The sequence below is a fragment of the Rhinolophus sinicus genome, chromosome 9, assembly GCF_057876585.1.
Source record: "Rhinolophus sinicus isolate RSI-liver-muscle chromosome 9, RSI-T2T, whole genome shotgun sequence".
Lineage (NCBI taxonomy): Eukaryota > Metazoa > Chordata > Mammalia > Chiroptera > Rhinolophidae > Rhinolophus > Rhinolophus sinicus.
In genome coordinates, this window is record NC_142509.1 from 19,672,870 (window position 1) to 19,699,878 (window position 27,009).

The 27,009-nt window shown below is 45.1% G+C and overlaps 1 protein-coding gene and 1 gene segment (V, D, J or C); both read right to left on the reverse strand.

The window, feature by feature from the left end:
• LOC109439815 (putative non-functional immunoglobulin lambda variable 1-50) overlaps nt 1–7,771 on the reverse strand; it is a 364,704-nt gene extending 356,933 nt beyond the window's left edge. The window contains 2 exon segments of the V gene segment in view: nt 7,247–7,554; nt 7,667–7,771. Coding sequence covers nt 7,247–7,554; nt 7,667–7,712 — 354 coding nt within the window.
• LOC109439166 (immunoglobulin lambda-1 light chain-like) overlaps nt 1–27,009 on the reverse strand; it is a 556,184-nt gene that overhangs the window by 365,704 nt on the left and 163,471 nt on the right. The window lies entirely within an intron of this gene.

Sequence of the window (27,009 nt, forward strand, 5' to 3'; positions counted from 1 at the left end):
CTGCAGGGACAAATCAATGAATTAGAGCATATCTGGTAATTGTCTTTGAATAAGAAGAGCCTTACAGGGAGGAGAGGGGCCTCTGAGTCTCACTGTTGCTTGATGTATTTTGGAGCTGAGCCCCCTCCCCCACTACAAGCAGAGAAGGAGAGAGGAAGCCCCATCTCTCAGGAGTCGCACTGGAGAGATGGACATGCCCTGGGAGAGACTGGAGGAGGGTCATGGTGATGAACCACTGGACAGAACGGGGCCATGGAGGCCCCTCCCCATGGTGTGTTGACCATTTCCATACTCACTGTTCCTTTTACCTCTGAGGCTGAGCCATTCTGAGCACATGTGGAGGTTTTGGTTGCACTTCCCCATGAGTTTACATCACTGTGGAAGTGCCACTACCCATATACAGAGCACAGTAATAGTCGGCCTCGTCCTCAGGCTGGGCCCCCGTGATGGTGAGGGCGGCTTTGTTCCCAGAGATGGATCCAGCGAAGCGGTCAGGGACCCCAGAGGGGCGGCTGTTTGTGTTGTATATAAGCATGCGGGGAGCCCGGCCTGGGGTCTGCTGGTACCAGCTGGGCTCCTTACTGGTAGAGACTGACCCAGAGCTAAGGCCACAGGTGAGTGTGACTGTCCCTCCTGGAGACACTGACAGTGATGGCTCCTGGGTCACCACAGTCTGAGAATCCACACCTAGAACAGACAGAAAAGACACAAGTATTATTATGGGAGTGAAGTGTCTCTCTGAGGAATTTATGTGCCCCCCAAGGATGCAGAGTCTCTTGTTATTACCTGAGCCATAAGTGAGGAGCCCAAGCAGAAGCACCGTCCAGGCCATGGTGGGGACACTCACAGGATGTGGCCTCCTCAGGTTCCTGGCTAGAGTGTGGTGTCCTTGGGCCTTTTCATGCCTCCCAGACCCATGAAGAGGTGAAAGTGCTTCATGCAAATCGGCTTCCTTCATCTTCATGCCCCCATGTCACCCTGATATCCCCTGTGGGAGGCCTTGAAAGAGGCAGATGCTGGGACCTCACACAGACCAATGACTGATGGTGACTGAATCACTGAAGGAGGGAGGTTGATGCCTGTCACCAAATAAGTTCCCCCCTGTCTCTGCTGACCTCAGTTCTAAGTTTCTTCTCTGGAATCGCTGAGTTGAATGATGAGATGAGTGTTTTCTCCACATCTGGGCCCCCAGCAATCTAGTGAATCCCAAACCTTACCCCAAACCCATGAAGTGTTTCTTCCACCCCAGTGAAATCCCTTCCTGTCTCCGTTGTGGAAAGGTAGTGGGCCCTCCTCCCTCCAACAGTAAACCCAGTGGGAAATCACAGTTATATATGGGTGTTTGAAGGGACAAGGGTCTCCCAATTAACTCAGTGCTGGAAACTGTCTCCAGTAGCAGCAGTCAGGTGACCAAGGCTGCGGGTGCCCACACATGGAGCTGCACTGCCAGCCTTGGGGTGGCAGCTCCAAGAGTCGTCAATAATGTGGAGCAGCTTCAATTCACCTGCAGTGTTTGAGAAGAAAGGTCACGATGTCACCGTAAAATTGTGAGATTCCTCTCAACACCATTTAGAAAACAATAAGGAAACATGTAACTCATAATCAGAAATGAAAATTACACTGTGTCTGAACAAGTTTGTGTGACCCTCCTGGAGAACTTTAAAACTCCTCTTTCTCTGAAGAGTCTTATATGGAGCAGAAGGAATTGCAAGAGCAAAAGAGGGAATTCAAGAGGAAGAGCAGGGAGACAAAATTTCTTTAATAATTTTTGAAGGTTTGCCACAAAATTGTGTTCACAGTGAAATAAAATATGATTTTATATTCATTACAGAATTGCTAGTATCTTGTCTGTTTCATGAAATGTGCATACATCATGTTTTCCTTTGTCATTAGCTGTGTTTTGGAACCCCAACTCATAACAGACAAAGATTCGGATCTAATTATTTTGTGCCTACCAAACAAAGAATTCTTTGATATTTTGGAGAAGAAGATGTAATTTGATGTGCTTTAAATTGGAAGACCATGGAGGTGTACATCTTAAGAGAAGGAAGAATTGGAAAGAATAATTGAAATATCTGAAAAACAGAAGGAATATCAGTTTCCTCAGGTCTATAAATATAGAAATAAATGATCAATAACACAGTGATTAGAAATAACAACTAAAATTATGGCAGTTTCAGAGCTAATGCATTTGTTATATATATTTCATCATGAAAAAATAGAAAGACATAGTAATCAGCCAGGATTCCTGACCCTAGAAACTGTCTCAGGCATTCTCAGGCATCCTGGGTCAGAAGAACTCTCTTTTACTGGGAAGGTTGGAGCCAATGGTGAATGGAGGGATTGCAAACCTAGCTATGGTGGAAAAACCCTGGAGCCAGAAGACATTACAGGGCAGGAAGGAGCAGAGAGGAGTTCCCCCTGGTGGCTGTAGGTGATGTTACTTGACCCAGGTGGGAGCTTCCTTAGGTCTGTGCTGTTCATGTCTGAAGGCCCATGCTGATGCATGCTGCCCACCGAGGGCTAGAGCATCAGAGTCCCATTTCACTGGGTCCAGTAACTTCATTTTCCTCCCTCACAGTGTGTCAGGGCACCACCACTTGTGCATGTGACATATGGCTCAGTGTGTCATCACATCTGCTCTCCCACAAGGTCACCATCACCCTGAGAGTCCAGTATTCTAGTCGAAGCCCAGATCCTCCCTGAGGTGAAGGTGAATATTTCTCCACATGACATGGCTTCTACTTACACCTTTCAGCTGTGTACATATGATACTGTTTCTGTTGCTTTGGTTTCCTTATTTTCCTAGAATCAGAAAATTAATTTGCACAATATTATTTTTTCTCTTTTCTCTCTCTCTCTGTCTCTCTCTCTCCATCTCTCTTGCCACATATATATATATATATATATATATATATATATATATATATATATATTTCATGAAATATGAAACATGAAATATAATATGTAATGTATAATTATTAACTATTTAATAATTGTTTTGTATATCATATATGACATCTATGTATTACATACTTTTATATTTATAAGTATGTTATAGTATAATATATTGCATATGCTATTTATATATGCATATGCATGTTTATATATTATGAACTTTCATAATGCATATACATTTATATATACATATACACACACACACACACACACATATGTATTTTAACAGAGACCCAGACACTATGGGTGGCCGAGTCAGCACAATCTGACTCAACACCTGGAAGGAGAGATGGAGGGTTACAAGGTGACAGCAAGCACGGATGAGCAGCCACCAGTGCGCTGATGACGGGAGCAGTGCAGTGCAAACCCATCCCCTCTCCATCTTTTCTCTTCAGTCCTAAAGGAAACTCCTTGTCCAAAGAGCGAGGAGGGTGCAGAGAGGAATCAGGACCATGACAGACAAACCCCAGAGCTCTGCTTCCAGAGGTCCACCTGTAGGAATTCCCCCTGTCCCCTCCCCAGGTGTCTCCTTACCTATAGCCAGGTAACAGTGTAGGTGATTTGCTTTTAGCGATTTTGTTCTAGAGGTGGGATTGTCTGCCCTGCCTAATATCAGCCTGAACAATGACTCCATGAGCTGTGAAGGATGGAATATGAGACAAGGGTGTGAGTCAGAGCTGAGTGCTCATGTGGCCTCTGGGGCCGCAGGTGCAGGACAGTCACACTTCAGTGAGGACACTGCCTACCAAGTGTGCAAGAACCACTAGAGGGTTTTCCTGGTTGGCCTGGCTTAGAACTCTGTTGGCTCACGGGACCAGTGCCGCAGCGCCCCCTGCTGGGCTCAGACATGAAGTCCTCCAGCCCTTCACACCACCCAGGTCTCCTGGAATGATGTGCTCACATCTGCAATTGGATCCCACTAATGTCACTACCCAGGTCAGTAGAATGAGGAGGTGCCCCGTGTAGTGCTTGGGATGAGATGTTTTTTCAGCTCACTTAAGACCTCCAGACAGCTAAATGCATGGTGTATTGCACAGAAATTGTGTTATCAGATATCTCAGGATTACATGACGTTTGAGTTTGCTTCTCCAGGTGTCTGGGGCCATTACCAGGCTACCATCATTTTGAACCACGTTAAAGACTTAACATTCTCCAAGTACGCAGGTCGTTCAAGCCTCAGCAGAAGTCTGCAGGGGCTACTCTTAGTATTTGACTGTTGTTGTTGATTTTAGATTCTCCTGTTACATTCCCTCTGCCCACACTGCACAGGCCTTTGGTGCTTGTCTTTGCCATGAAGAGAGAAGGCTGTAGGGAAAGTGTATCTCTGATACTGCTTACTTCTCTGGGTTCTCATTTTCCCTTGAATGTTAGCCTGGCAATCCTTACTTTATTTAACTCTATGATATAATTAATATATTTTTGTCTAGTTTTGTCATGTTAAGCATGAAAATTGATTTGAAAAAGGCCGTCACTATAAAGGGACCCCTCCTCCCTTCACTGGGGTCTTCCACCACTCCTCTACTGAACCCCCTCATGGCCTGTTACTGTCTGTGCTTTGGGTCCTAAGAAAGATTTTGTGTTAAGGGTTCAATAGAATTAATGGCATTGGGGGTCTAAGATCCAGGGGCTAATGAACAGACATTTATGCAACAATCACCCATCCAAAGATTCAGTGTGCGAAGAGCAGTAGACATTGTGGGACTGAACTGGAGGAAGTGATCACGTGATGGGACCACATTGAACGTGTAGATGACATGGATAGTTTTGCTTGAGACCTCCATGAGTTAAGTCATCCAAACCACAAACACAGTTGTCCTTTCACTCATTTAAACCTTCTTTCATTTTTTCAGCAATGTTTTGTAGTTTACAAACTTTTTGCCTCCTTGGTTAAGTTTATTCCCAAGCATTTTATTATTTTTGACGCTGTGGTCCATATATTTGTTTTCTTAACATCCCTTTAGGCTTCTTCATTGCTATTGTACAGAAAACCCACTGATTTTTTAGGCTATTACTACGCTTACCTCCTGGTGGAGATACTAGACAAACCCGTTTAGGGGTTCTGATCAGTCTGTTTTACTATTTGGGGACAGTGGGGTAACAGGAAATGAGGAGGTGGGGCCATGAGAGTGAAGCTCTGCTGTCCACTGGCAGTAACGTGAGCAACCACAAATGGCGGACTTCACACATGTGACGGTTTAAAGAACTAAATGGAACCAGTGCTGCCTCTGTACTTATGGGGAAAACAGAAAAGGCACACAGCTTGGTTCATTTTATAGCTTGAGAAAAACCACATTTATGTATTTAAGAACGTGTGAAATATATATATATATTGTTAAAACACCTACTGTTCTCTGATTGGCGTCATGTGATAAAGTTACCTGAACAATCAGCAAGAAACACCTCCCTCTTTTACGCCTAAACCACTTGTTCTGTTAGGAATGAGAACAGGGCGCCTCCTTTCAGCTTCCAGTTTCTCAGGGTGGTGGCCTCTGGATAAGGGTGTCAGCACCCTCATCTCACAACAACCCTCTCTGTTAGGTGTACAGTTCACACTCTCCTCAAGCCTCTACCACCTCCTCATTTCCCCAGAATCCTCTTTCTCTGGGAAGATCAATGACATCTAACAGTAACTGCGCAGGTTTTCCACCCACTTTGCACTGTTGGATTCTTTGCAGGTGGGGAAACAGAAACTTATTCCACTTCACTTCTTCATGTTCCTGTTTTATTTACACTTGAATTTTATATTATTAAACTAGAAATTTCTGATTATTACTCGCCCCCAGAAATTTATATTTTTACTTCATTGATTCTTATGCTTCTTTACGGAAACAATTTAATTATATTTTTACATGTTATGGTAAATATTGGATATTTATTCTTCATACTAAGATTCAGAGATTCATAAAAACAATAATTTTCAAATACAATAAGTCTATTTGAAATGTTGGTTAATATCTATAATTAGACTATAAAGAAGTGAGGATATGTACAAAAACAAAAATTCATGACTGTTCACCAGAGGGTAGTTTATGTAGAGGAGAAATGGGGACCCTGTAAGAGAATTCATAGGTGAGAAGGTTTCCGAGGACCATTGCTCCTCTCCCTGATGGGTGGTTCTGCCCCATCTCTGAGCTCCCTGTGTGAGGAAGGACATGAATGAGGTCACTTGGGAAGACACAGGGATATTCCACACAACATGGACTCCCTTGGGGTGATGCATCTTCTCTGTACGAGGTTGCCTCAGTGTCTCACATGCTTGTCAGACCCACGGCTCTCTCCCTTGAGCAATAAATCACGCTCACACTGAGGACTAATGAAAGGATGACGTAGCTGTGCAAACTTTCGGAAATAGGTAAATGGCCCACGAAGGAGACCCAGAATTCCCCATTCCGAGTTCAGGTCTGAGGTGACCAGAGCTGGAACCCTCACTTCAGCCTCCGGCCTTCACTGCAAAGACTCCATGTCTCCAGTTGATAAGGTCCTGGACTTTCTGTTTCCTTTGAGACCCTTTGTGTAGGAAGGCACTGCTGTGAGTGACTTTGAAGACAGATGGGAATGGAGGACCTTCCCTCCCCTGCGGTGCCCCTGGATGATCCTGGACCCATGGTGACAGCAGCAGCAGCAACAGAAGCCAAAGCCACAGGCTGAAGCTGAGCCAGCAGCTGTGGGGCATTTCTCCTCCTGGCAAATGAGAAGGGGTTCTGGTCTCAGTTACCCACAGACCTGGAGCTCTGTGGGAACATCAAGGCTGATGTCACAGGTGTGACCCTGAGAAGGAGGTTCGTCCTCAGGCATCAGCCCAGTGGCTGTCAAGGAGCCCAGGTTGTGAGAATTGAGACAGTCAGGGAACACGAAGGTCAACTACTATCTTAATAGGTGAGGGGTTTGGGGCCCATTCCAGGGAGAATTTGGTACCAAGACATGTATTGGACACTCGTGATGTGTCCTGAATCAGACACAGCTGGATTCTGCGTCCCTGGTTATGTTCTGCCCCGTCATGGACTCTGTCACTGGGGCATACAGGCCCCACACCCAGGAATTGCTGCTCAATTTGAGCACATATTACAATGTGTAGCTGCCAAGGACAGGCTTGGGGGGCAGGACTCAAAGGATGTGGCCGTTTTTCCAGACAAAGTTTCCTTTGTGGGTCTCAGACTCCAGTTTTATGCAAAACTAACAAAAGAAGCAGCTGTGCAGTCAGAGGAGGAGGGTCAGCTCAGGGAAGCCCCAGTGCAGAAGGGACAGCAGGTTTTTGTCTCACTTCCCCACAGGCCTGGAGCACTGTGCGAGCACTGAGACTTTTGTCATAGGTCTCACAGTAATAATCGGCCTCGTCCTCAGCCTTGAGCCCACTGATGGTCAGGGAGGCCGAGTTGCCAGACTTGGAGCCAGAGAATCGGTTGGGGACCCCTGAGGGTCGTTTGCTGTTACCATAGATGAGGAGTTTGGGGGCCTTTCCTGGGAGCTGCTGGTACCACTGCACACTGTAACCACCCCCGATGTTGGAGCTGCTTCCAGTGCAGGAGATGGTGACACTCTGTCCCGGGGCACCAGACACGGAGGGCGGCTGAGTCAGCACAGACTGGGCCCAGGATCCTGGAAGAGGGAGAGACACAGAGATGGTGATTCTGGGTCCAGAGACAAGAGGAGGATGCAGGGCCCCATGTATCTTCCCAGGGTCCCTTCCCCTGTCCCCGTATCCAGTCACCTGTGCAGTGAGCGATGAGGGTGAGGAGGAGAGGGGACCAGGCCATGGTGGAGATGGTCACCGAGTCCTGCCTTCTGTGTCCCCACAGCTGAAGCAGAGCTTCCCCCAAATGTCTCCCTTCCCCTCTTCATACTCTGAGAGAGGGAGGGTCCACTCATGCAAATGAGACCCCCAGATCTCTGGTCCCTTACTGGGTCCTGGGACAGGGCCCTCTGAAGATGTCAGGGGTGTAGGCAGGGGAGGGGCTGTGTGGGGCCCAGGCTGTAGGGAAGTCACAGCTGTGAGACCTGAGCAGAGGGCACCAGCCAGTGACAGGTGGCTCTTCCCAGCTATGATCACCCTCAGAACCTAGGGAATCAGCCTTTGACGCCCCCTGGTGACCAGGCACAGACAAACCATTGTGCGACATGGTGACTACAGCCCATCAGAGACAGCTCCTGCCTCCCCAGTCTCCTGTCCCCTGTCCTACCTTAGGGCCAAGACGTGTGATCCCTGATGTGACCTCTCTGTCACAGCAGGGTGTCTTTATGTTCCACTCAGACTCCTCAGGGTGAATCTGTCCACGCTCCCTTGGCTGTTCAGTGGTCAGGGCTGAGGCGGTGTGTCTTGTACAAATTTCTTTGAGATCAGGATCAAGTCCAGAGCAGTGAATGTGCCCATGGAGGTAGATCCTCTTCTGTGAAAACACAGGCTCTTTCCTTGTACGTGAGTCCTCCTTTGTTAGGGACCATTATCCTGGTCTCTTGGATACTTTCTTCCTGCTCTTTTGCATGAGGATTGTCTAGTAAGACCGTGAAGCTGGACTTTGGTTTATTTGGATGCGACTTGTGCCTTTGGCGTAAGTGTTGTCTGTCTAGCACTCATGACATCCAGACACACAAGACCTAAAATGAGAGGGAACAGAGTCATAAAGCCCCGAAATAGTTCACTGGGTGGGATGGAAAGAGAGATTGCTGCTCTTGCAATTCATTATACCAATGCCCATGTGACTGTTCAAATCAGGATATATCCCTACGTTCTAGTTATGATTTAGGGCATATAACTCAGTACCAAATTGATTCTCCCTGCCTACAAGGTGACACTTTGTGTTGGCATCTCTGCTGCCTTTGCACCAACCTGATGTTTATACCCTCATGGCTCTCAGTGAGTATGGGCTGTTCTGGAACACACATGACTGTTTGCAGCTGTTCTCTGCAGCTGAGGGTCACCCTTAGTAGCTGACAGCTTGACGCTGTCCACTGCGGCTCCCCAACAGCAGGGCCAATGCTGCTTCTTTGGCAAATCTCGGGTGGCACCTCCCTGTGCCCTCACTTGGGGTGTGTGAGGCACAATCACTAGAAGTTACCAGCCTGGGCAGGGAACCTGCGGGTTCTAGCACCTGTATTGACTCTTTTCCAGGGACCCTGTGTTCTTTATGAATTTCACACAACCCACTGGACCCCTGCTGTCCTCTGGGAAACTGCAGGGGACCTGGAACTCTGCTCGTGGACAAACCCCATGGACATACATGGAGACTTCAAAGTTTCCAGGCTGCTGAGTCATTTAGAAAGAAGAGCAGTGTTTATTTGCATTCACCATTTAAAAAAATATTCTGATAGTTCCATTCTGCAATTATTATTCTCCACAATATACCTTGTTATCATTTGCAAGTTTAGATATTCCTGTGAAGATTTTAGACATTTTAGTCTGACAAATAAATAATGATATGTCATGTGTGAAATACGCTGGTTTAGAGGGGAGTGCTTGCCCTCTGTCACTGACCTGCTTCACCCCTGCAGGAAACACTGGGAATCAGAGGAGTCTCTGTAGTGAAGCTGCTGTGAGGACAGAGGGACTTGTGCTTTTCTGCTCTTGTGACTCTGAGGTTTTCCTCGGTGACACAGGGAGGCTCCTTTCTGGTTAGTTGCATTAAGATGCAGGAATGAACGTCATCTTCTGCCGTAGAAATAGTCTTGTACTTACACAAATACTACATTAACTATTATGTTTAATATCAACCCTGTTCTTTTTTATTCTTTTTCCTTGTATTATTTTCTTCTAGACTTTTTGCCAAAGTTAGTGAAAGAGAGCATTTGTTTCTATTTCTATTATGTTAATGCCTACTTTCACTTAAATATAACCTGCTCCTATGTTTTTCTTTACATATACACATAAAGTCATGAGTGCATCATATCAATATATTATTAAAGTTTTGTCTTGGTTAATAAATAATAGAAACCTGAATTTAGACTTGAATGTGTGTGTGCCCGTGTGTCCGTGTCCGTGTGTGTGCTTCAATGAATTAAGACTTGGGGGCGGTGGGGATACAATAAATGTAGTTTGCATGCAAAAATGACATGAATTTTGAAAGATCAAGGACAGAACGTTATGGACTGAATGTGGTACCCGAAATTCATGTGTTGAAGCCCTAATCCCCAGTGTGGCTGTAGTTGGTGATGGGTTCTTTAAAGAAGTAATTAACATTAAATGAGATCATAAGGGTGCGGCCCTGATCTGACAGGATTAGGGTCTTTATAAGAAAAGACACTGGAGAGCTTGCTCTCTTTATCATGGGAGGGCATAGCAAGGAGGCAGCTGTCTACAAGGCATGAAGAGAGCTCTCACCAGAAACCAACCATGGCGGGGCTCTGATCTCAGACTTCCAGCCTCCAGAACTGTGAGGAAGTAAATTCCTGTCATTTAAGCCACCCAATCTATGGTATTGTCTCTTGGCAGCAAAGTAATACACTCTCCTCTGTTCTTGTCCTACAATAATAAATAATTAGAAAAAAGAAATTACCAAAGTTCTACTTGATTTGACTTTGGAAATTTATTTTCTTCACCTTCATTTTAAAGTTTTAATTCACATTGCTTAGTAATTTCATGCAAGATCTTGATTATCGGGACAAAATAAGAGAACACGCTCACCTACTTAAAGATAATGCTGGTCAGTAGTAGGGTTGCACTTGACAAAAAAAACATACATGTGGATACACGGACCCATGACAGACATTGTGTTTATGCACCCAGACCCCCAGGAGGAGGCATGACACTGGATCCTCGGTCACATCTGCTGACAGATCAAAGGGCCAGGAGAGAAGCTAGAGGAGGGGGAGTCCTTTTTAATATAATTTTTAATATGGCATATTTTTAATGCTTTACCAAATTAGAAAAAAAAAAGATTAAACAAAATTATACAGTACTGGTTAGAGGTGAGTAAGTAACAGAAGATGCAAGCAGGGCCGAGTGTATGTCAGGCACAGTGCCCAGAAATCTCGGTACTTTTAGGGAGTCAGGGAAATACAGAGGAAAGTGAAAGTAATCCACACTGGATTACAACCAATCCAGTCATAAACTATACACCACACACACACACACACGAAGGCAAAAATGCCTAGAGACCTCACTGGTCATGACATGTCCTCTATATGACTGAGTGCAATTCAGCAACAACATGGAAGGGTCTCAATAGGAGCAAGCTGAGCGAAAGAAGCCAGACAATAAGGAGATACACTGTGTGATTGCATTTATAGGCTTTACAAAGTGTGGACTGAACACTCGTCACAGGAAGAGGACTAGTAGTCCCTGGAGGATGTTGTGAGGACGGATGGGACAGAGGATGAGAGAGGGGCATGACGAGGCTTTCGGGGGGACAGATTCACTGTCTTGATTGTGGTGATATTTTCCAAATTGTGCAAATATGTCAAAACATATCAAACTGTACACCTTAAATATTGGCAGCTTAATAAATGTCCATTATTTCCCAATAAGAGTTATATAAAAAATAGTCTAGAACACAAACAGCAGGTATTTACATTGAGGACCAATGACAGGATGGCATTGCTCTGGAATGTCCTGGAAATAAGGAAAGGATTGATGGTGGAGACAGAAACTTCCTCGGTGAGAGGTCGGGTCTGAGACGACCACAGCTGGGCCTGCCACTCCCGTCCATGAATTTCAATGCACAGAGGTTCTGTGTCTCATCCTGATGGGGAAATAAACTTGTTTCCTTTAGGCCGTTTGTCTAGGAATGAGCTTCTGTGAGAGACTTTGACAGAAGGAACAGGACGAACATGGGTTCGTGGTGGCAGCAGCAGCAAAAGCAGAAGCCATGAGCTGCCCTGAGAAAGCAGCTTCTGCCTGTGATGGGTGTGGCCTGGGGGCTTCAGGGGCACAAGGACAGAGCTGCTGGGCACCAGTGAGCACTGAGCAGAGACAGGACCTTGAGGCTGGTTCACAGCTGTGATGTCCTCAAGGACAGGCCCACAGCAGCCCCTGCTGCCCCAGGCCCTGGTCCATCCCTAACCCTGAGAAGTTGTCAGGGGTCTATTAGAGGGAGGTCCTGCCTCCACCCCACCTGGTGACTGCCCCCTCCCAGTCCATGGCAAACCCAAGGGACCTCCTCCCTCGGGAGGATCTCATTCCTCAGGTGAGTCTTCAGCTTCCCAACCTGGACTTTCAGCAGTGGTCTGCCCACTGGTCACTCTGCTTTCAGGTGAGCTCAAGGGCTCAGTTTGAAATGCACACCCTTTCAGGTGAGCAAAGCAAGAAAGCTCAGAGCGGGGACAGCTCCATGGACTCACCTCCCAGACTGCTTAGGAGGCCAGTGTTTCCTCCTGTTGCTCAATCCTCACCTGATAAGTCTTCACTTATGGTGGGTTTCTGTCACACAGCGTGGCCTGCAGGGTCTCAGCTCCCACTCCCCACACAAGAACACAGGACATGGTGTGGCCAAAAAGGAACAACCACGGAGCCATAGGTAGGAGAGTCACACCACTATATTCTCGCTGGCGGCTGGGTTGGAGAAACAGGAAGCAGGAGCCACACTGTTCGCAACCCTCACTGCACCGCTTGCAGGCTCAGCCACCATCTTCTTGCTGGCCCCCATTTTTCTGCTAGCGTAGCCACAGCAGTTATATTAGTGGCCAATTGCTCACTGGTTACAGCTGACAGCCAACTAGCCACAGCTGATAGCCATCCAATCACAGTTGATGGCCATTTACTACCTGAGCCAGCACCTTTCCACCTGAGGCTGAGAGCCTGGAAACTGCTCTCTGGGGCTCGGTCCCACAGTTTCAAATGGGTCTAGTTTATTACCAATTAATCTCACCACACACCATAAGGTGATTGTTGTGTATACATGTTGACAATCAATTGATTCCCTAGAAACTGCTTAACTTATTTAGGTAAATATTAAGGTGTAGGATTGCTAAATTGTAAGGTACGAAAGTGTTTTAATTTTGTAAAACACTGCCAAACTGTCTTCCAAATTGTCTGTCCCATTTTTCATTCCCACCAGCAATGATGGGTGTTCGTGTTGTTCCATATCCTCAGCTTTATTTGGTGTTGCCAGAGTTTGGAGTTTAGCCTTTCTAATAGGTGTGTAGTGGTAGCTCATTGTTGTTTTAATTTGCAATTTTTTTCCTTTTATTAATGTCTCACAGCGTCTTTTATTATTAGTTTCAGGCGTACAAAAAAATGTAATGATTAGACATTTACACCCCTCAAAAAGTGAAATCTGCAATTCCTTAATGACATACGATGCTGAACATGTTTCCATAGACTTATTTGCTACCTGTACATGTTCTTTGTTGAGGTGTCTTTTCAGATCTTTTGCCCATTTTTAATTGAATTGTTGGTTTCCTTATTGTTGAGTGTAATTACCTTTTAAAGTCATTTGAAAAAACATAGATATTTCTAGAGTCATGTTCATTATCTGGTAGAAACAAATACATATAAAGAAGACTTTGCCTCATGATATATCATATGCCTTCGACCGGCTTTTAAAACACATTGCTATAAAAAAGAAGATTAAAACGAAAACATTTTGAAGCTGACCACAGTGGACTTGCACGCCTCCTCTGGGACCATGGACAACAAGCCCCCCTGAGCCCACACTAACTAGACGCAGCTTCTCTGAACAGGAGATGGAGATGTTAGGAGCAGAGAGTGCACTGAGCGGGAGGTTTTTGTCTCACTTCCCCACCTGCATCTGTCACTGTGGAAATGGTTGCCGAACCACAGAGCACAGTAATACTCGGCCTCATCCTCGGGCTGGGTCCCCGTGATGGTGAGGGCGGCCTTGTCTCCAAGCAGGGAGCCAGAGAATCGCGCAGGGACCCCTGGGACCCGGTTGTTGGTGTCACCTATTAGACCCCGGGGTACCTGGTAGGGCTTCTGTTGGACCCAGCGGACATAGTTACTGGAGGTGACGGCCCCAGTACTGGAGCCACAGGTGAGTGTGAACGTCCCTCCAGATGTGGACAGTGAAGCTTCCTGAGTCACTGTGGCCTGGGAAGTGGCCCCTGAAAACAGGTGAGAGACCAAGGTCAGGAGAGGGGCAGAGGCATGAAAGTGCGGTGTGGCATCTCCCACCCCAGCCCAGAGAGCACCCCTGACCTGTGCAGTGAGCCAGCAGTGTGAGCAGGAGAGGAGCCCAGGCCATGGTGCAGACGCCCCAGTGCTGTGCTTCTCAAGACCCTTCAGCACAGTCAGCCTGCGCAGCTCTCCTTATAACTCCTACCACCTGTGGGGGCGGGGCTGCCATGCAAATAAGCTCCCCCCACCAGGGATACTCAGCAATATGGCCAGGTCACGGCTACTGAGCTGTTCCACGTCAGTGACCATATGTTAGTGGGATCTAGGAATGGGAGGAACCACAGCTCAGCCCCCTCTTCCAGGATCTGTCTAGAGCCCCCTTTTAGTGTCCATCAGTGATGGAAGGATGCACTCCGGCAGCTCTTTCCATTCTCCCTCTCTTATTCTCTGGTCGGGAATTCCTTCACAAGGTGACTTTCAGTGCCTGGGACTCTACAGACAGGAAATCTGGTGAAGGAATTTGGGTATGTGGAAGCTTAAATGTACCACCACCTCAGTTCTTCTTAACTCCAATCCACACACGGCAACCATCTGTGAGGAGAGGAAGAGCCAGGATCTTGGGTTCTCTAACGTAGGTTCCCCGTAACCCCAGCTAATGTTGTGTATATCTAGCCACGTGATCTGTCAACCAGTACATAGTCAGAAGCTTTGTCTCTTCCAGGATAGGAACATTCCAGAAGTTTGGAGTGTTTTATGGTTCCTTATTGCTCCTGAGCCCTAGAGGACTATATTAGTAATAATTATATTATTAGTGCTTGCCAATCATGGTGTTTTTGTTATTCTCTTTTTCTCATGACAAGTAGCTCTATTAACACAGGGCTGTATGTTTCCAATGGCTGGAGTACTTGTCTCACACAGAGTATGCAGAACCCTTTTTTGCCTCTGATTCATTACCCTTCGTATCTTTCTTGGTCACCTGAAAATGAGTCACAGCACTTTTCCTAATTGTAGAACATGTACCTCCAGAACCAGAGTTCTGTGATTCCTTTTTAGGAATGAAAATTGTGGGATATAATTATTATTCTTTTTAACGGTATCCGTAAATGTCACAGACTGGGGACTCCTTAGTGGACTAGAGGACTCAGCGGTATGACGGGTCCTGATATTTCACGAGGTGCGTCTCCTATCGCCTGGAGCCCTGTGTCTTCCCAAAGACTTCAATGTACTTCTTACCTCTTGCTCATCTTTTTCAAACAAATCGATGACAGCCATGTAATGTATCACTGTGAGGTTCTGTGGAACATGCAGATGGTCCAGTCATCTGGGGATGTGCTGGCCAAGAGGAAGAGTAGATAACTTTTAGGCAACCCTTTAAGTATACTGATGTCCATTCCATGTGAGTGTGAATAGTGTCTGATACTCTGTACCGCCTACTGATGGACGTGAACAGTCTGCACTCACCAGACTTAAGCTCTATACCCTATAACGAAAACAGTGTTAGCGTGCTCCAGAAATATACCACATGGAGACAGCAGCCGCAGTTGGGGTACTATTAATACTTTCGTGAGTTCACCTGGCAGAATCCACCTGTTTGTGTTGTTGTTGTTGGTTGTTGTTTAGAACCAGATTGATGAATTATATTAGGATATGATGGGGGCCAGTCCACTGCATTATGAATGTAGCACTAATCTCTGCTATTTTCCCATGATGATATTATTTAGAAGTTTTTATTTTGAAGAAAATGGAGCAAAACAAGATTACATCGTCTTTCTCGGTGTTCTGGAGAGTCAGGTACCAATCTATATGAGAGCCAGGACCCAGGAGGCATCGGTTAAGGAGGGCAAGTCCTACAAATGATATAATTGGCACAAGGGACTCTGCCTGAACAGGAGGCCTGTGTGGGTGGGATACAGGGACTGTAGGATTCTCCTTTAATCAAAAGACTTTAGTCTTTTGGTCAGAGATTTCTCTTGGCTTCTGGTCTGAACATGGCTTCCCTCGATTTCACACCATGCTTTTGGATTTTAAACATACAGATTTTATAGGCAGGGAACTTTTAGAAATGAAGAATCTTAGGCCCCACTCCAGATCCATTGACTCAGAATCCGCATTTTACAAGATCCCCTGATGATTCGAGTGCACATTAAAGTATGAGAATAACTGGCCTAACACATGCATGAAGGCACTGGTTTGTAACTAGTTATGAATTGTTTCTGTCCCAATCTATTCTGCTTCCAACCAAACCTGGCAGCAAATTAAGTCTCTGTTTCTTCATTCTGTGCATTGTAAGGCAAGAATAACATACTCAAGGTTTCCCATTGAAATGGCCAGCATCTGCATCTCACCTCACTAGGATTACCACATACTGGGTGACTTAATCAATAACAACTTATTGTCTCTCAGTTCTGAATGCTGAAGTCCAAAATCCCTCTGGCAGGGACACAGTACCTCTGAAACCTTCAGCAGAATTCTTTCTTGCCTCTTCATGACTAGTAGTGCTTTGAGGACAAGTTTGGGTGTTACTTGCCTTGCAGCTGCATAACCCATCTCTGCCTCCATCTTCCCCTGGTATGCTCCTGGTCTCCATATGGCTGCCTTTCTATAAGGGCACCAGTCCCATTGCATTAGGAGGCCACCCTACTCCAGTATGGCCTCACCTTAATTAATGACATCTGCAACAAGCCTGTTTGCAAATAAAGTCATGTTCTTAGGTCCTGAGGGTTACAACTTTAATATCTCTTCTTGAGACTGGAGGGACACACTTTCACCCAGAACATTAGGGAAGAAGAATCCTTTCAAAAATATTTATAATTTTTAACATACTTTAAAAATATTCAATGCACTTGCATTATAGTAAAGTGAAATCTACTAAAAGAAACTTCAGTAAAATGCGAAAGGAGGGTGTTTTCCCTTTTGTCGTAGATGGCAAAGAATATTGGCGATGCTTTTTTCTGGAGGAAATCTGTTTTACCTTAATCCTCAGTTCTGAATCAGTAAATATTGTTTCTTCTATGAAACAAAATAATCGAATTCTGCTTTTTGTGGACTAGTTTCTCCAAAGTTGCTCGTAAATTCCCTCCATTTTAGGACACAAACAGGAATGGAATCAATTCAGACTCTTCCTTTCACCTTCTCTCTATGGATGGTCAGCACTTAGGCTGTGCTGAGCGCTCAGGTGTCCGGTTATATGATGCCAACATCACGGGCTCACATTTGTACAGATACTCGGTCAAGCAAAGGTTTCCGTCCTGGTTCCCCATCTGGGTCTGTCACTGTGCCGAGCACCGCTGTACAACAGCCAGCAGTAGTACTCAGCCTCGTCCTCGGGCTGGGCCCCCGACAGGGTCAGGGCAGCTTTGCCCCCGATGATGGAGCCTGAGAACCGGGCGGGGGTCCAGGACAGTTTATTGTTTGTATCATAAATCAGTGTCCTGGGGGCTTGGCCAGGCTTCTGCTGGAACCAGTTTGGATAGTGACCATTGGTGACCGCTCCCGTGCTGGAGCCACAGGTGAGAGTGACTGTCCCTCCTGGGGACACGGTCAGTGAGGGCTCCTGAGTCACCACAGCCTGAGAACTGGACCCTGAAATGAAAACAGACACAGGTCAGGAATGAAGAATAAAGGCATAGGAATCCCTCCAACAGCTGGTCTCTGAAATGTCCTTGAACCTGGGCAGTGAGTGAGGAGGGGGAGCAGGAGGAGAGGAGTCCAGGTCATGGTGAAGACTTTCCAATGTCCCCTGGCCTCATGCTGGTGCTGGTCTCTGGGGTGTCCCTTTATCTCCTCCTCAGCTCCTGGATAAAGGGCGTGTTTATGGGGCGTTATGCAAATATGAGCCCACAGCACCATCATATTCTGTGACCTCAGCCCAGTGTGTAGCTTCACTCTCAGGAGGAGGCTGTGGTGGTTGTGAGCTCTGAGTCTGTCCTTTGAGAGGAAGCACCTGCTGTCACCTCTATCTCAGGCCATGAGCTTGGCCGCAGGGCCCATTCAAGTATTAGGCTGGTGCAAAAGTAATGCGATTTTTACAATTATTTTTAACCTTTTAAACTGCAATGACTTTTGTAACAATCCTGTGAGTTGGTTTCAGGTCTTGCAGCTCTGAGAAGATCCACAGCGCCCCCTAGTGACGTACTCGAAGAACGTTCATGGAGGTGGAAAAGATGCAGAAGGAATGGTGGTCCTTTTTCTATTTAAAAGACTATCAATCAATCAATCAATCAATCAATCAATCAATCAATATTTCAAAAAATATTTCTCAATGAATCAACGTATAACAAACAAGTAAATAAAACAATCAATAAGCATTACACATTCCTGATCTCTCCAGTAAACTTTCTTTTTTAAATTTCATCTATTGTATTTTTCAGTTCTACATTACCATTTGATTTCTTTTTGTGACTTCTCTTTGTATTCTGAGTTTCTCTCTTATTCCATTTCTTCCGATACTGTTTGTAGTTGCTTGTCCAATGGGTTTTATGATTTTTGCCTGAAAATATCTGTCACAGAATTTCATCATCTGAGACGTCTTTGTGTTGATATCAACAGATTCTGTTTTCATGTTCAAGTTCAGATTTCCCTGGTTCTCGATATGACAAGTGATGTATTTTCACAGAATTCTGGACTCTTTGGAAAGTACATTAGGACCCTCTGGGTCCCATTTCCTCCTGTTGAGCTGCAGCACTAGGTCAGGGGTGTGTATTCAGCTCCCACTGGCCCCAGCAAGGGTTTAGCACGGACACCCACTGCTCTGTGCTGCTGACTCCTCCCTGGGGAAAGTGGACAGTGATCATCAACAGCTGATTCTCCTCAAGTGGGGGTGTGAAATAAGCCCCCTGCTGGGCCCTGCTGACCGGAGAGGGAAGCACAGGGCTTGTGGAACTGCTGGGCTGCAGTGAACTTGGGTGCTCAGCTCTCCTTTGGGCCCTTTGGCCTCCCTGACACCTGGGAAGGGAGGGGGCAACTGCAGCAGGAGCTCCCCTGCCTCCCTTCCTTTATTCAGTGGTGTTAATGCCAGGTGAAGGGGGGTGTCAAGAGTCCGCTCTCACTTGGCCCCACAGTCACCAGCAGGGGTCCCAGGAGTGCAACCTCGCTCTGCCTTTTACCTACCATCTCTTGCAGTCTCATTGCTGAGGGATGTGGTTCAAGTTCATCTCCCAGGTGGGGTCTGAATCATGGTTGGAATAACTGCAGTGCTAACCAGCCCAGAGCAGCCCTGATGGCTCAGCCTTGTTGAGTGTCTGATGGGATGAAGTCTCTGATTTCCATTGAACCACTGACACTCCTCCAGATGAGTCACAGGGAGCTGCCTGCTTCTGCTGGGACAGATGGAGACCAGGTCCCCTGCTCAGTAAGGTTGAAACCCCTGGATGAGGGTGCAGTTAGGTGATTAGCATGTGGGGTTGGTGTGGGTGTTGTCAAAAAGATTGTATCTGATTAGATTAGATATCTGTCCCAGATTCTTTGTCTATTGGGATAGGGTTTTCTTGCAGTCTCTTTCTTTCTTTCTTTCTTTCTTTCTTTCTTTCTTTCTTTCTTTCTTTCTTTCTTTCTTTCTTTCTTTCTTTCTTTCTTTCTTTTTTTCTTTCTTTCCTCCTTCCTTCCTTTCTTTTTTCCCCCTCTCTCCCTCTCCCCACCTTTCCCTTTCTCTCTCCCTCCCTTTTCCTCTCTCTCTCTCTCTCTCTCTCTCTCTCTCTCTCTCTCTCTCTCCCCCCCCTTTCTGTACTTCCTTCCTTCCTTCCTTTTTTCCTTCTTTCCTTCCTTCTTTCCTCCCTTCCACCCATCCATCATTCTTTTCTCTTTCTTTTCTTCTTTCTTTATTATCTATCTATCATCTATTTTGTCAGTACCTTAGGTGTTTCACATTCAGTGTTCTTGCCCCATCCTGCCCTTTCTGTATAAAGGTAATAAGCACCCAAGGATATGTTATAACTGCAGTTCAGTTCATGCAGTTCTGAGCATGTAGGAAGTTTGCCTTCCCTTCACCTTTCAGAGTCTAATTATGCTTTTTGTTGTATTACGTCCAGGATTCTTTATTTATAAGACAGAGGATCTGAGAAGACTGGGACACTTCATACTGATTCAAATCGTAAATCCTCCTGGTATCTGTTCTTAATGGATAACTTTAGTAAAGAAACTGATGAGAGATTGTGCTTATCTGATTTTGGGGAGATGATTTTTATGACCATCCAGGACTTAAATGGCAGGAAAAGATAATGTTTTCTGAATATTTGTTTCTTTAGAAAAAATGAAAATAAAAATACAACACACGATCCTGGGTCACTTTGAAATTTTTTATCAGCTGCTGTGGTGCCTCGTACTTTACAAAAATTATTATTTGGGCCCTTATCCTCAGGGGAGGGAATCAAGTATATTTTCGGGTGTGTGTGTGTATATGTGTGTGTATTTGTTTGAAGTTTAAATTTTAGTAATTTTACATTTACAGAAAATTTGAAAAGTTAGTACAGACACCTTTTATGTAACTTTCACCCACATTCTTCTAACATTAAATGTTGCAAAATCATGGTGATATTTAAAACTAAGAACTGAACTTTTGTGTAATGCTATTAACTAAACTCCAGCTTCTATTAGGATTTTATAAATTTCCCTATAATATCCTTCTCTTTTTATTTATATTATTTTTTTAAATGTGTTTTTCCAGGACCCATCAGCTTCAAGTCAAGTAGTTTCAATCTTGTTGTGGAGGGCGCAGCACATAGTGTCATTGTGGGGATCAAAGTGGCAATCTTGTTAATAGCACCACGCTCTAACCACGCTCTAACCAGCTGAGCTAACCGGCGGCCCCAAAGCTGAACGCCCGAACAGGGACTTGAACCATGGACCCTCAGATTAAAGTCTGGTGCTCTCCCCACTGAGCTACCTGGGTTCTCATTCTCCTTCTCTGCTCCTAGAGCCAATGCAGGAATCCAACTTTGCATCATTGCATCTATGATTCTGTAATAAAATATACATATATTTCTGTAATGTTTACATATACACATATTTTAAACATATTATATGTAATGCATTTATAAATTTACTTTATATGGCCTCAAAATAAAATTTTTCTAATCAGATTTTTATAGAGGAGAGAAATCAAGCAAACCAGAATCCACACTCACTGCTCCCCCTCACAGCCCAGGGCTGGCTGCTTTAGGGGACACTCATGCAGTGACACAACCTGCAGCCCTGCACCTCCTGTCCTGGCACCAGGGAACTCAGCTCAGGGGCTGGTACAAGGGCTTCTGGAAGCCAGTTCTAAATAAGATGACTCTAGTAGCGCAAATGCTCCCATGAACCACAGAAAACATCCTTAGAGAACGTGTGCTTGTGGAAAGTCCTCCCAACTTCTACTGTTTTTCCCCGCAAATAAGACCTAGCAGGACAATCAGCTCTAATGCGGCTTTTGGAGCAAAAATTAATATAAGACCCAGTATTATATTATATTATATTGTATTATATTGTATTATATTGCATGATATTATATTATATTATATTATATTATATTATGTTATGTTATGTTATGTTATGTTATGTTATGTTATGTTATGTTATATTATACCCAGTCTTATAGTAAAATAAGACTGGGTCGTATATTAATTTTTGCTCCAAAAGACGCATTAGAGCTGATTGTCTGGCTAGGTCTTATTTTTGGGGAAACACAGTAGTTATACTTTGAAATCAAGTCATAGATTTCAGCGATGGATTAATATTTTAAGTCTCTTTCTGGATTTTTGAATGGGAGCGATTGTGCCCTGGAATGTTAACCTCATTGAATTTTAAACAGAAATTCTCAGGAATAATTTCATAATGATAGGTGTAGAGGAACTTCTCCAATTTAATGTTTATAAAGAGCTTCTGGAGGCTTGTCATACACAGATGCTGGCACAACAACACAGGTTTCTGACTTAGTAGTAGGTTGAGTTTGAGGAATTGCATTTCTAACAAGCCTTGTGGTCATTATTCCATTTCAATGAAAATGAAACATCCCTGTGGTCTGCAGGGACAAATCAATGAATAAGAGCATATCTGGTAATGGTTTTGAATCAGAAGAGCCTTAGATCTAGCAGTGGGGTCTCTGAGTCTCACTGTTGGTTGTCATATTTGGAGCTGAGCCCCCCCCCCCCCATTACAGGCAGAGGGAGAGAGGAAGCCCCATCTCTCAGGAGTCACACTGGAGAGATGGACACACCCTGGGAGAGACTGGAGGAGGGTCATGGTGATGAACCACTGGACAGAACGGGGCCATGGAGGCCCCTCCCCATGGTGGCTGACCATTTCCACACTCAATGTTTCTTTTTACCTCTAAGGCTGAGCCATTCTGAGCATATGTGGAGGTTTTGGTTGCACTTCCCCCATGGGGTTACATCACTGTGTGAATATAACTACCCATATGCAGAGCACAGTAATAGTCGGCCTCGTCCTCAGGCTGGGCCCCCGTGATGGTGAGGGCGGCTTTGTTCCCAGAGATGGATCCAGAGAAGCGGTCAGGGACCCCAGAGGGGCGGCTGTTTGTGCTGTATATAAGCATGCGGGGAGCCCGGCCTGGGGTCTGCTGGTACCAGCTGGGGTACTTACTGGTAGAGACTGACCCAGAGCTAAGGCCACAGGTGATTGTGACTGTCCCTCCTGGAGACACTGACAGTGATGGCTCCTGGGTCACCACAGTCTGAGAATCCACACCTAGAACAGACAGAAGAGACACAAGTTTTATTATGGCAGTGAAGTGTCTCCCTGAGACTCTGAATTTATTTGCCCCCCAAGGATGCAGAGTCCCTTTCTCTGACCTGAGCCATAAGCGAGGAGCCCAAGCAGAAGCACCGTCCAGGCCATGGTGGGGACACTCACAGGATGTGGCTTCCTCAGCCTCCTGGCTAGAGTGTGGTGTCCTTGGGCCTTTTCATGTCTCCCAGAGCCATGAAGAGGTGAAAGTGCTTCATGCAAATCAGCTTCCTCCATCTTCCTACCCAGGTGTCACCCTGATGTCCTCTGGGGAACAACTTGAAAGAGGCAAATGCTGGGACCTCACACAGACCAATGACTGATGGGACTGAATCACTGAGGGAGGGAGGTTGATGCCTGTCACCAAGTCAGTTCCCCCTTGTCTCTGCTGACCTCGGTTCTAAGCTTCTTCTCTGGAATGGCTGAGAGTTGAATGCCATTCCAAGTGTGCAAGACAGGGGTGTTTTCTCCACATCCGGGCCCCCACAGTCTAGTTTATACCGAAACTTACCCCAAGCCCATGAACTGTTTCTTCCTCCCCAGTGAAATCCCTTCCTGTCTCCGTTGTGGAAACATAGTGGGCCCTCCTCTCTCCAACAGTAAACCCAGTGGGAAGTCACAGAGTCATACATGGGTGTTTGAACGGACAATGGTCTCCCAATTAACTCAGCTCTGTAAACTGTCTCCAGTAGCAGCAGTCAGGTGACCAAGGCTGGGGGTGCCCTCAGATGGACCTGCACTGCCGCCAGCCTTGGGGTGGCAGCTCCAACAGTCATCAATAACGTGGAGTGGCTTCAAATCACCTGCAGTGTTTGAGAAGAAAGATTACGATGTCACCGTAAAATTGTGAGATTCCTCTCAACACCATTTAGGAAAAAAATAAGGAAACTTATAACTCATAATCAGAAATGATCATTACACTGTCTGAACAAGTTGGTGTGAGCCTCCTGGAGAACTTTAAAACTCCTCTTTCTCTGAAGAGTCTTATATGGAGTGGAAAGAATTAGAAGAGCAGAAGGACGGATTAAAGAGGAAGGGTGGGAATATAAAACTTCATTAACAATTTTTGAAGGTTAGCCACAAAATTGTGTTCACAGTGAAATAAAATATGATTTTATATTCATTTCAGAATTGCTAGTACCTTGTCTTTCATGAAATGTGCATACATACTGTTTTTCATTCTCATTAACGGTGTTTTACAGCCCCTTTCTTTGTCATAACAGACAAAGATTTGGACGAAATTATTTTGTTCCTATCAAACAAAATTTTTTTTGATATTTTGGAGAATAAGATGTAATTTTATGTGCACTAAATTGGAAGATCAGGAGATCTACATCTTAAGAGAAGTAAGAATTGGAAGAAAATAATTGAAATATCTGAAAAACACAAGTAGTAGCATCTTCCACAAGTCTATAATATAGAAATAAATGACCAATAACACACTAAGAAATAACAACTAAAATTATGGCAGTTTCAGAGCGAATGCATTTATTATATATTTCATCATGAATAAACGGAAAGTCATAGTAATCAGCCAGGATTCCTGATCTCTGAAGGGAACCCTAACCCAACCCTAGAAACCATCTCAGGCATTGTCAGGCATCCTGGGTCAGAACAACTGTCTCCTACTGGGGAGGTTGGAGCCAACGGTGAATGGAGGGATTGCAAACCTAGCTATGGTGGAAGAACCCAGGGCCCAGGAGCCCATCACAGGGCAGGAAGGAGCAGAGAGGAGCGCCCCCTGGTGGCTGTATGTAATGCTGCTTGACCCAGGTAGGAGCTTCCTTAGCTCTGCTGTTCATGTCTGAAGGCCCATGCTGATGCACGCTGCCCACCGAGGGCTAGAGCATCAGAGTCCCATTTCACTGGGTCCAGTAACTTCATTTTCCTCCCTCACAGTGTGTCAGGGCACCACCACTTGTGCATGTGACATATGGCTCAGTGTGTCATCACATCTGCTCTCCCACAAGGTCACCATCACCCTGAGATTCCAGTATTCTAGTCCAAGGCCAGATCCTCCCTGAAGTCAAGGTGAATATTTCTCCACATAACATGGCCTCTAATTACACCTTTCAGCTGTGTACATATGATACTGTTTCTGTTGCTTTGGTTTCCTTATTTTCCTAGAATCAGAAAATGAATTTGTGCTACGTTCCTTTCTCTCTCTTCTCTGTCTCTGTCTCTTGCCATATATATATATATCATACAATATGCAGCATTAAACATAATGTGTAATATATAATTATTAACTTATTTAATAATTGTTTTATTTATTATGTATGACATCTGTACATTATATACTTATATATTTATAAGTATAATATATTGCACATATTATTTACATATATATGTGCATAATGTTTATATATTACATACTTTTATAATACATGCATATGTGTATATATATATACACATATGCATGTATTATATGTATGTGTATATATATACATATGTATTATAAAGGTATGTAATATATAAACATTATGCACATATGCATATATACACATATATATGTATTTTAACAGAGACCCAGACACTATGGGTAGCCGAGACAGCACAATCTGACTCAACACCTGGAAGGAGAGATGGAGGGTTACAAGGTGACAGCAAGCATGGATGAGCAACCACCTGTGCGCAGATTATGGGAGCAGTGCAGTGCAAACCCATCCCCTCCCCATCTTTTCTCTTCAGCTCTAAAGGAAACTCCTTGTCCAAAGAGTGAGGAGGGTCCAGAGAAGAATCAGGAACATGACAGACAAACCCGAGCTCTGCTTCCAGCGGTCTACTTTGAATTCCCACCCTCCCTTTCCCAGGTGTCTCCTTACCTATAATCAGGTAACATTGTCAGTGATTTTTTTTCAGCAATTTTGTTCTAGAGGTGGGATTGTCTACCCTTGCCTAATGTCAGCCTGAACAATGACTCCAGGAGCTGTGAAGGATGGAATATGAGACAAGGGTGTGAGTCAGAGCTGAGTGCTCATGTGGCTTCTGGGGCACCAGGTGCAGGACAGTCACACTTCAGTGAGGTCACTGCCTACCAAGTGTGCAAGAGCCACTAGAGTGTTTTCCTGGTTGGCCTGGCTTAGAAGTCTGTGCTCACAGGACCAGTGCTGCAGCGCCCCCTGCTGGACTGAGGCCTGGTGTCCTCACACTCCTCAATCCTCCACCCCCTCTCCCACTGCCTCATTTGACCCAGAATCTTCTTTCTCTGGGAAGATCAATGACATCAAAAAATAACTCTGGGGCGGCCTGGTGGCTCAGGCGGTTGTAGCTCCATGCTCATAACGCTGAAGGCTGCCGGTTCGATTCCCACATAGGCCAGTGTGCTCTCAACCACAAGGTTGTCGGATCAACTGCTCGACTCCTGCAAGGGATTGTATGCTCTGCCCTCTGCAACTAAGGTTGAACAGGGCACCTTGAGCTGAGCTGCTGCTGAGCTCCCAGAGGGCTCAGTTGGTTGGAACACATCCTCTCAATCACAAGGTTGCCTGTTCGACGCCCGCAAGGGATGGTGGGCTGTGCCCCCTGCAAATGACAACAGCAACTGGACCTGGAGCTGAACTGTGCCCTCCATAACTACGATTGAAAGGACAACTTGACTTGGAAAAAAATCCTGGAAGTACATACTGTTCCCCAATACAGTCCTGTTTCCCTTCCCCAATAAAAAGAACAAAAAACAAACAAAAAAATAACTCTGCAGGTTTTGCAGCCACTTTGCACTGTTGGATTCTTTGGAGGTGGGGAGACAAAAATTTATTCCACTTCACTTCTTCATGTTCCTGTTTTATTTACACTTGAATTTTGCAATTATTAAACTAGAAGTTTCTGACAATAACATACCCCCAGGTATTTATACTTTTATTTTATTGATTCTTATGCTTATTTTACTGAAACATATTTAATTATATTTTTACCTGTTATGGTAAATATTGGATATTTATTCTTTATACTAACATTCAGAGATTCATAAAAATGATAATTTTCAAATACAGGAAGGATATTTAAAATGTTGGTTAATATCTATAATTGGACCATAAAGAAGTGAGGATACATACGAAAACAAAAGTTCATGGCCGTTTGTCATGCAGGGACTCATGTAAGGTCTCTGGTCCCACTCCCCACATAAGAATGCAGGACATGGTGAGGCCAAAAAGGAACACCCACGGAGCCATAGATGGGGGAGTCATAACACTATAGTCTTGCTGGCGGCTGGGTTAGAGACACAGGAAGTAGGAGCCACACGATCTGCAATGTGCTGTCTGCTTTTCTGCCAACCAACCAACCCCTTGCTAACTGCAATCTGCTCTTGCTAGCTCAGCCACCAT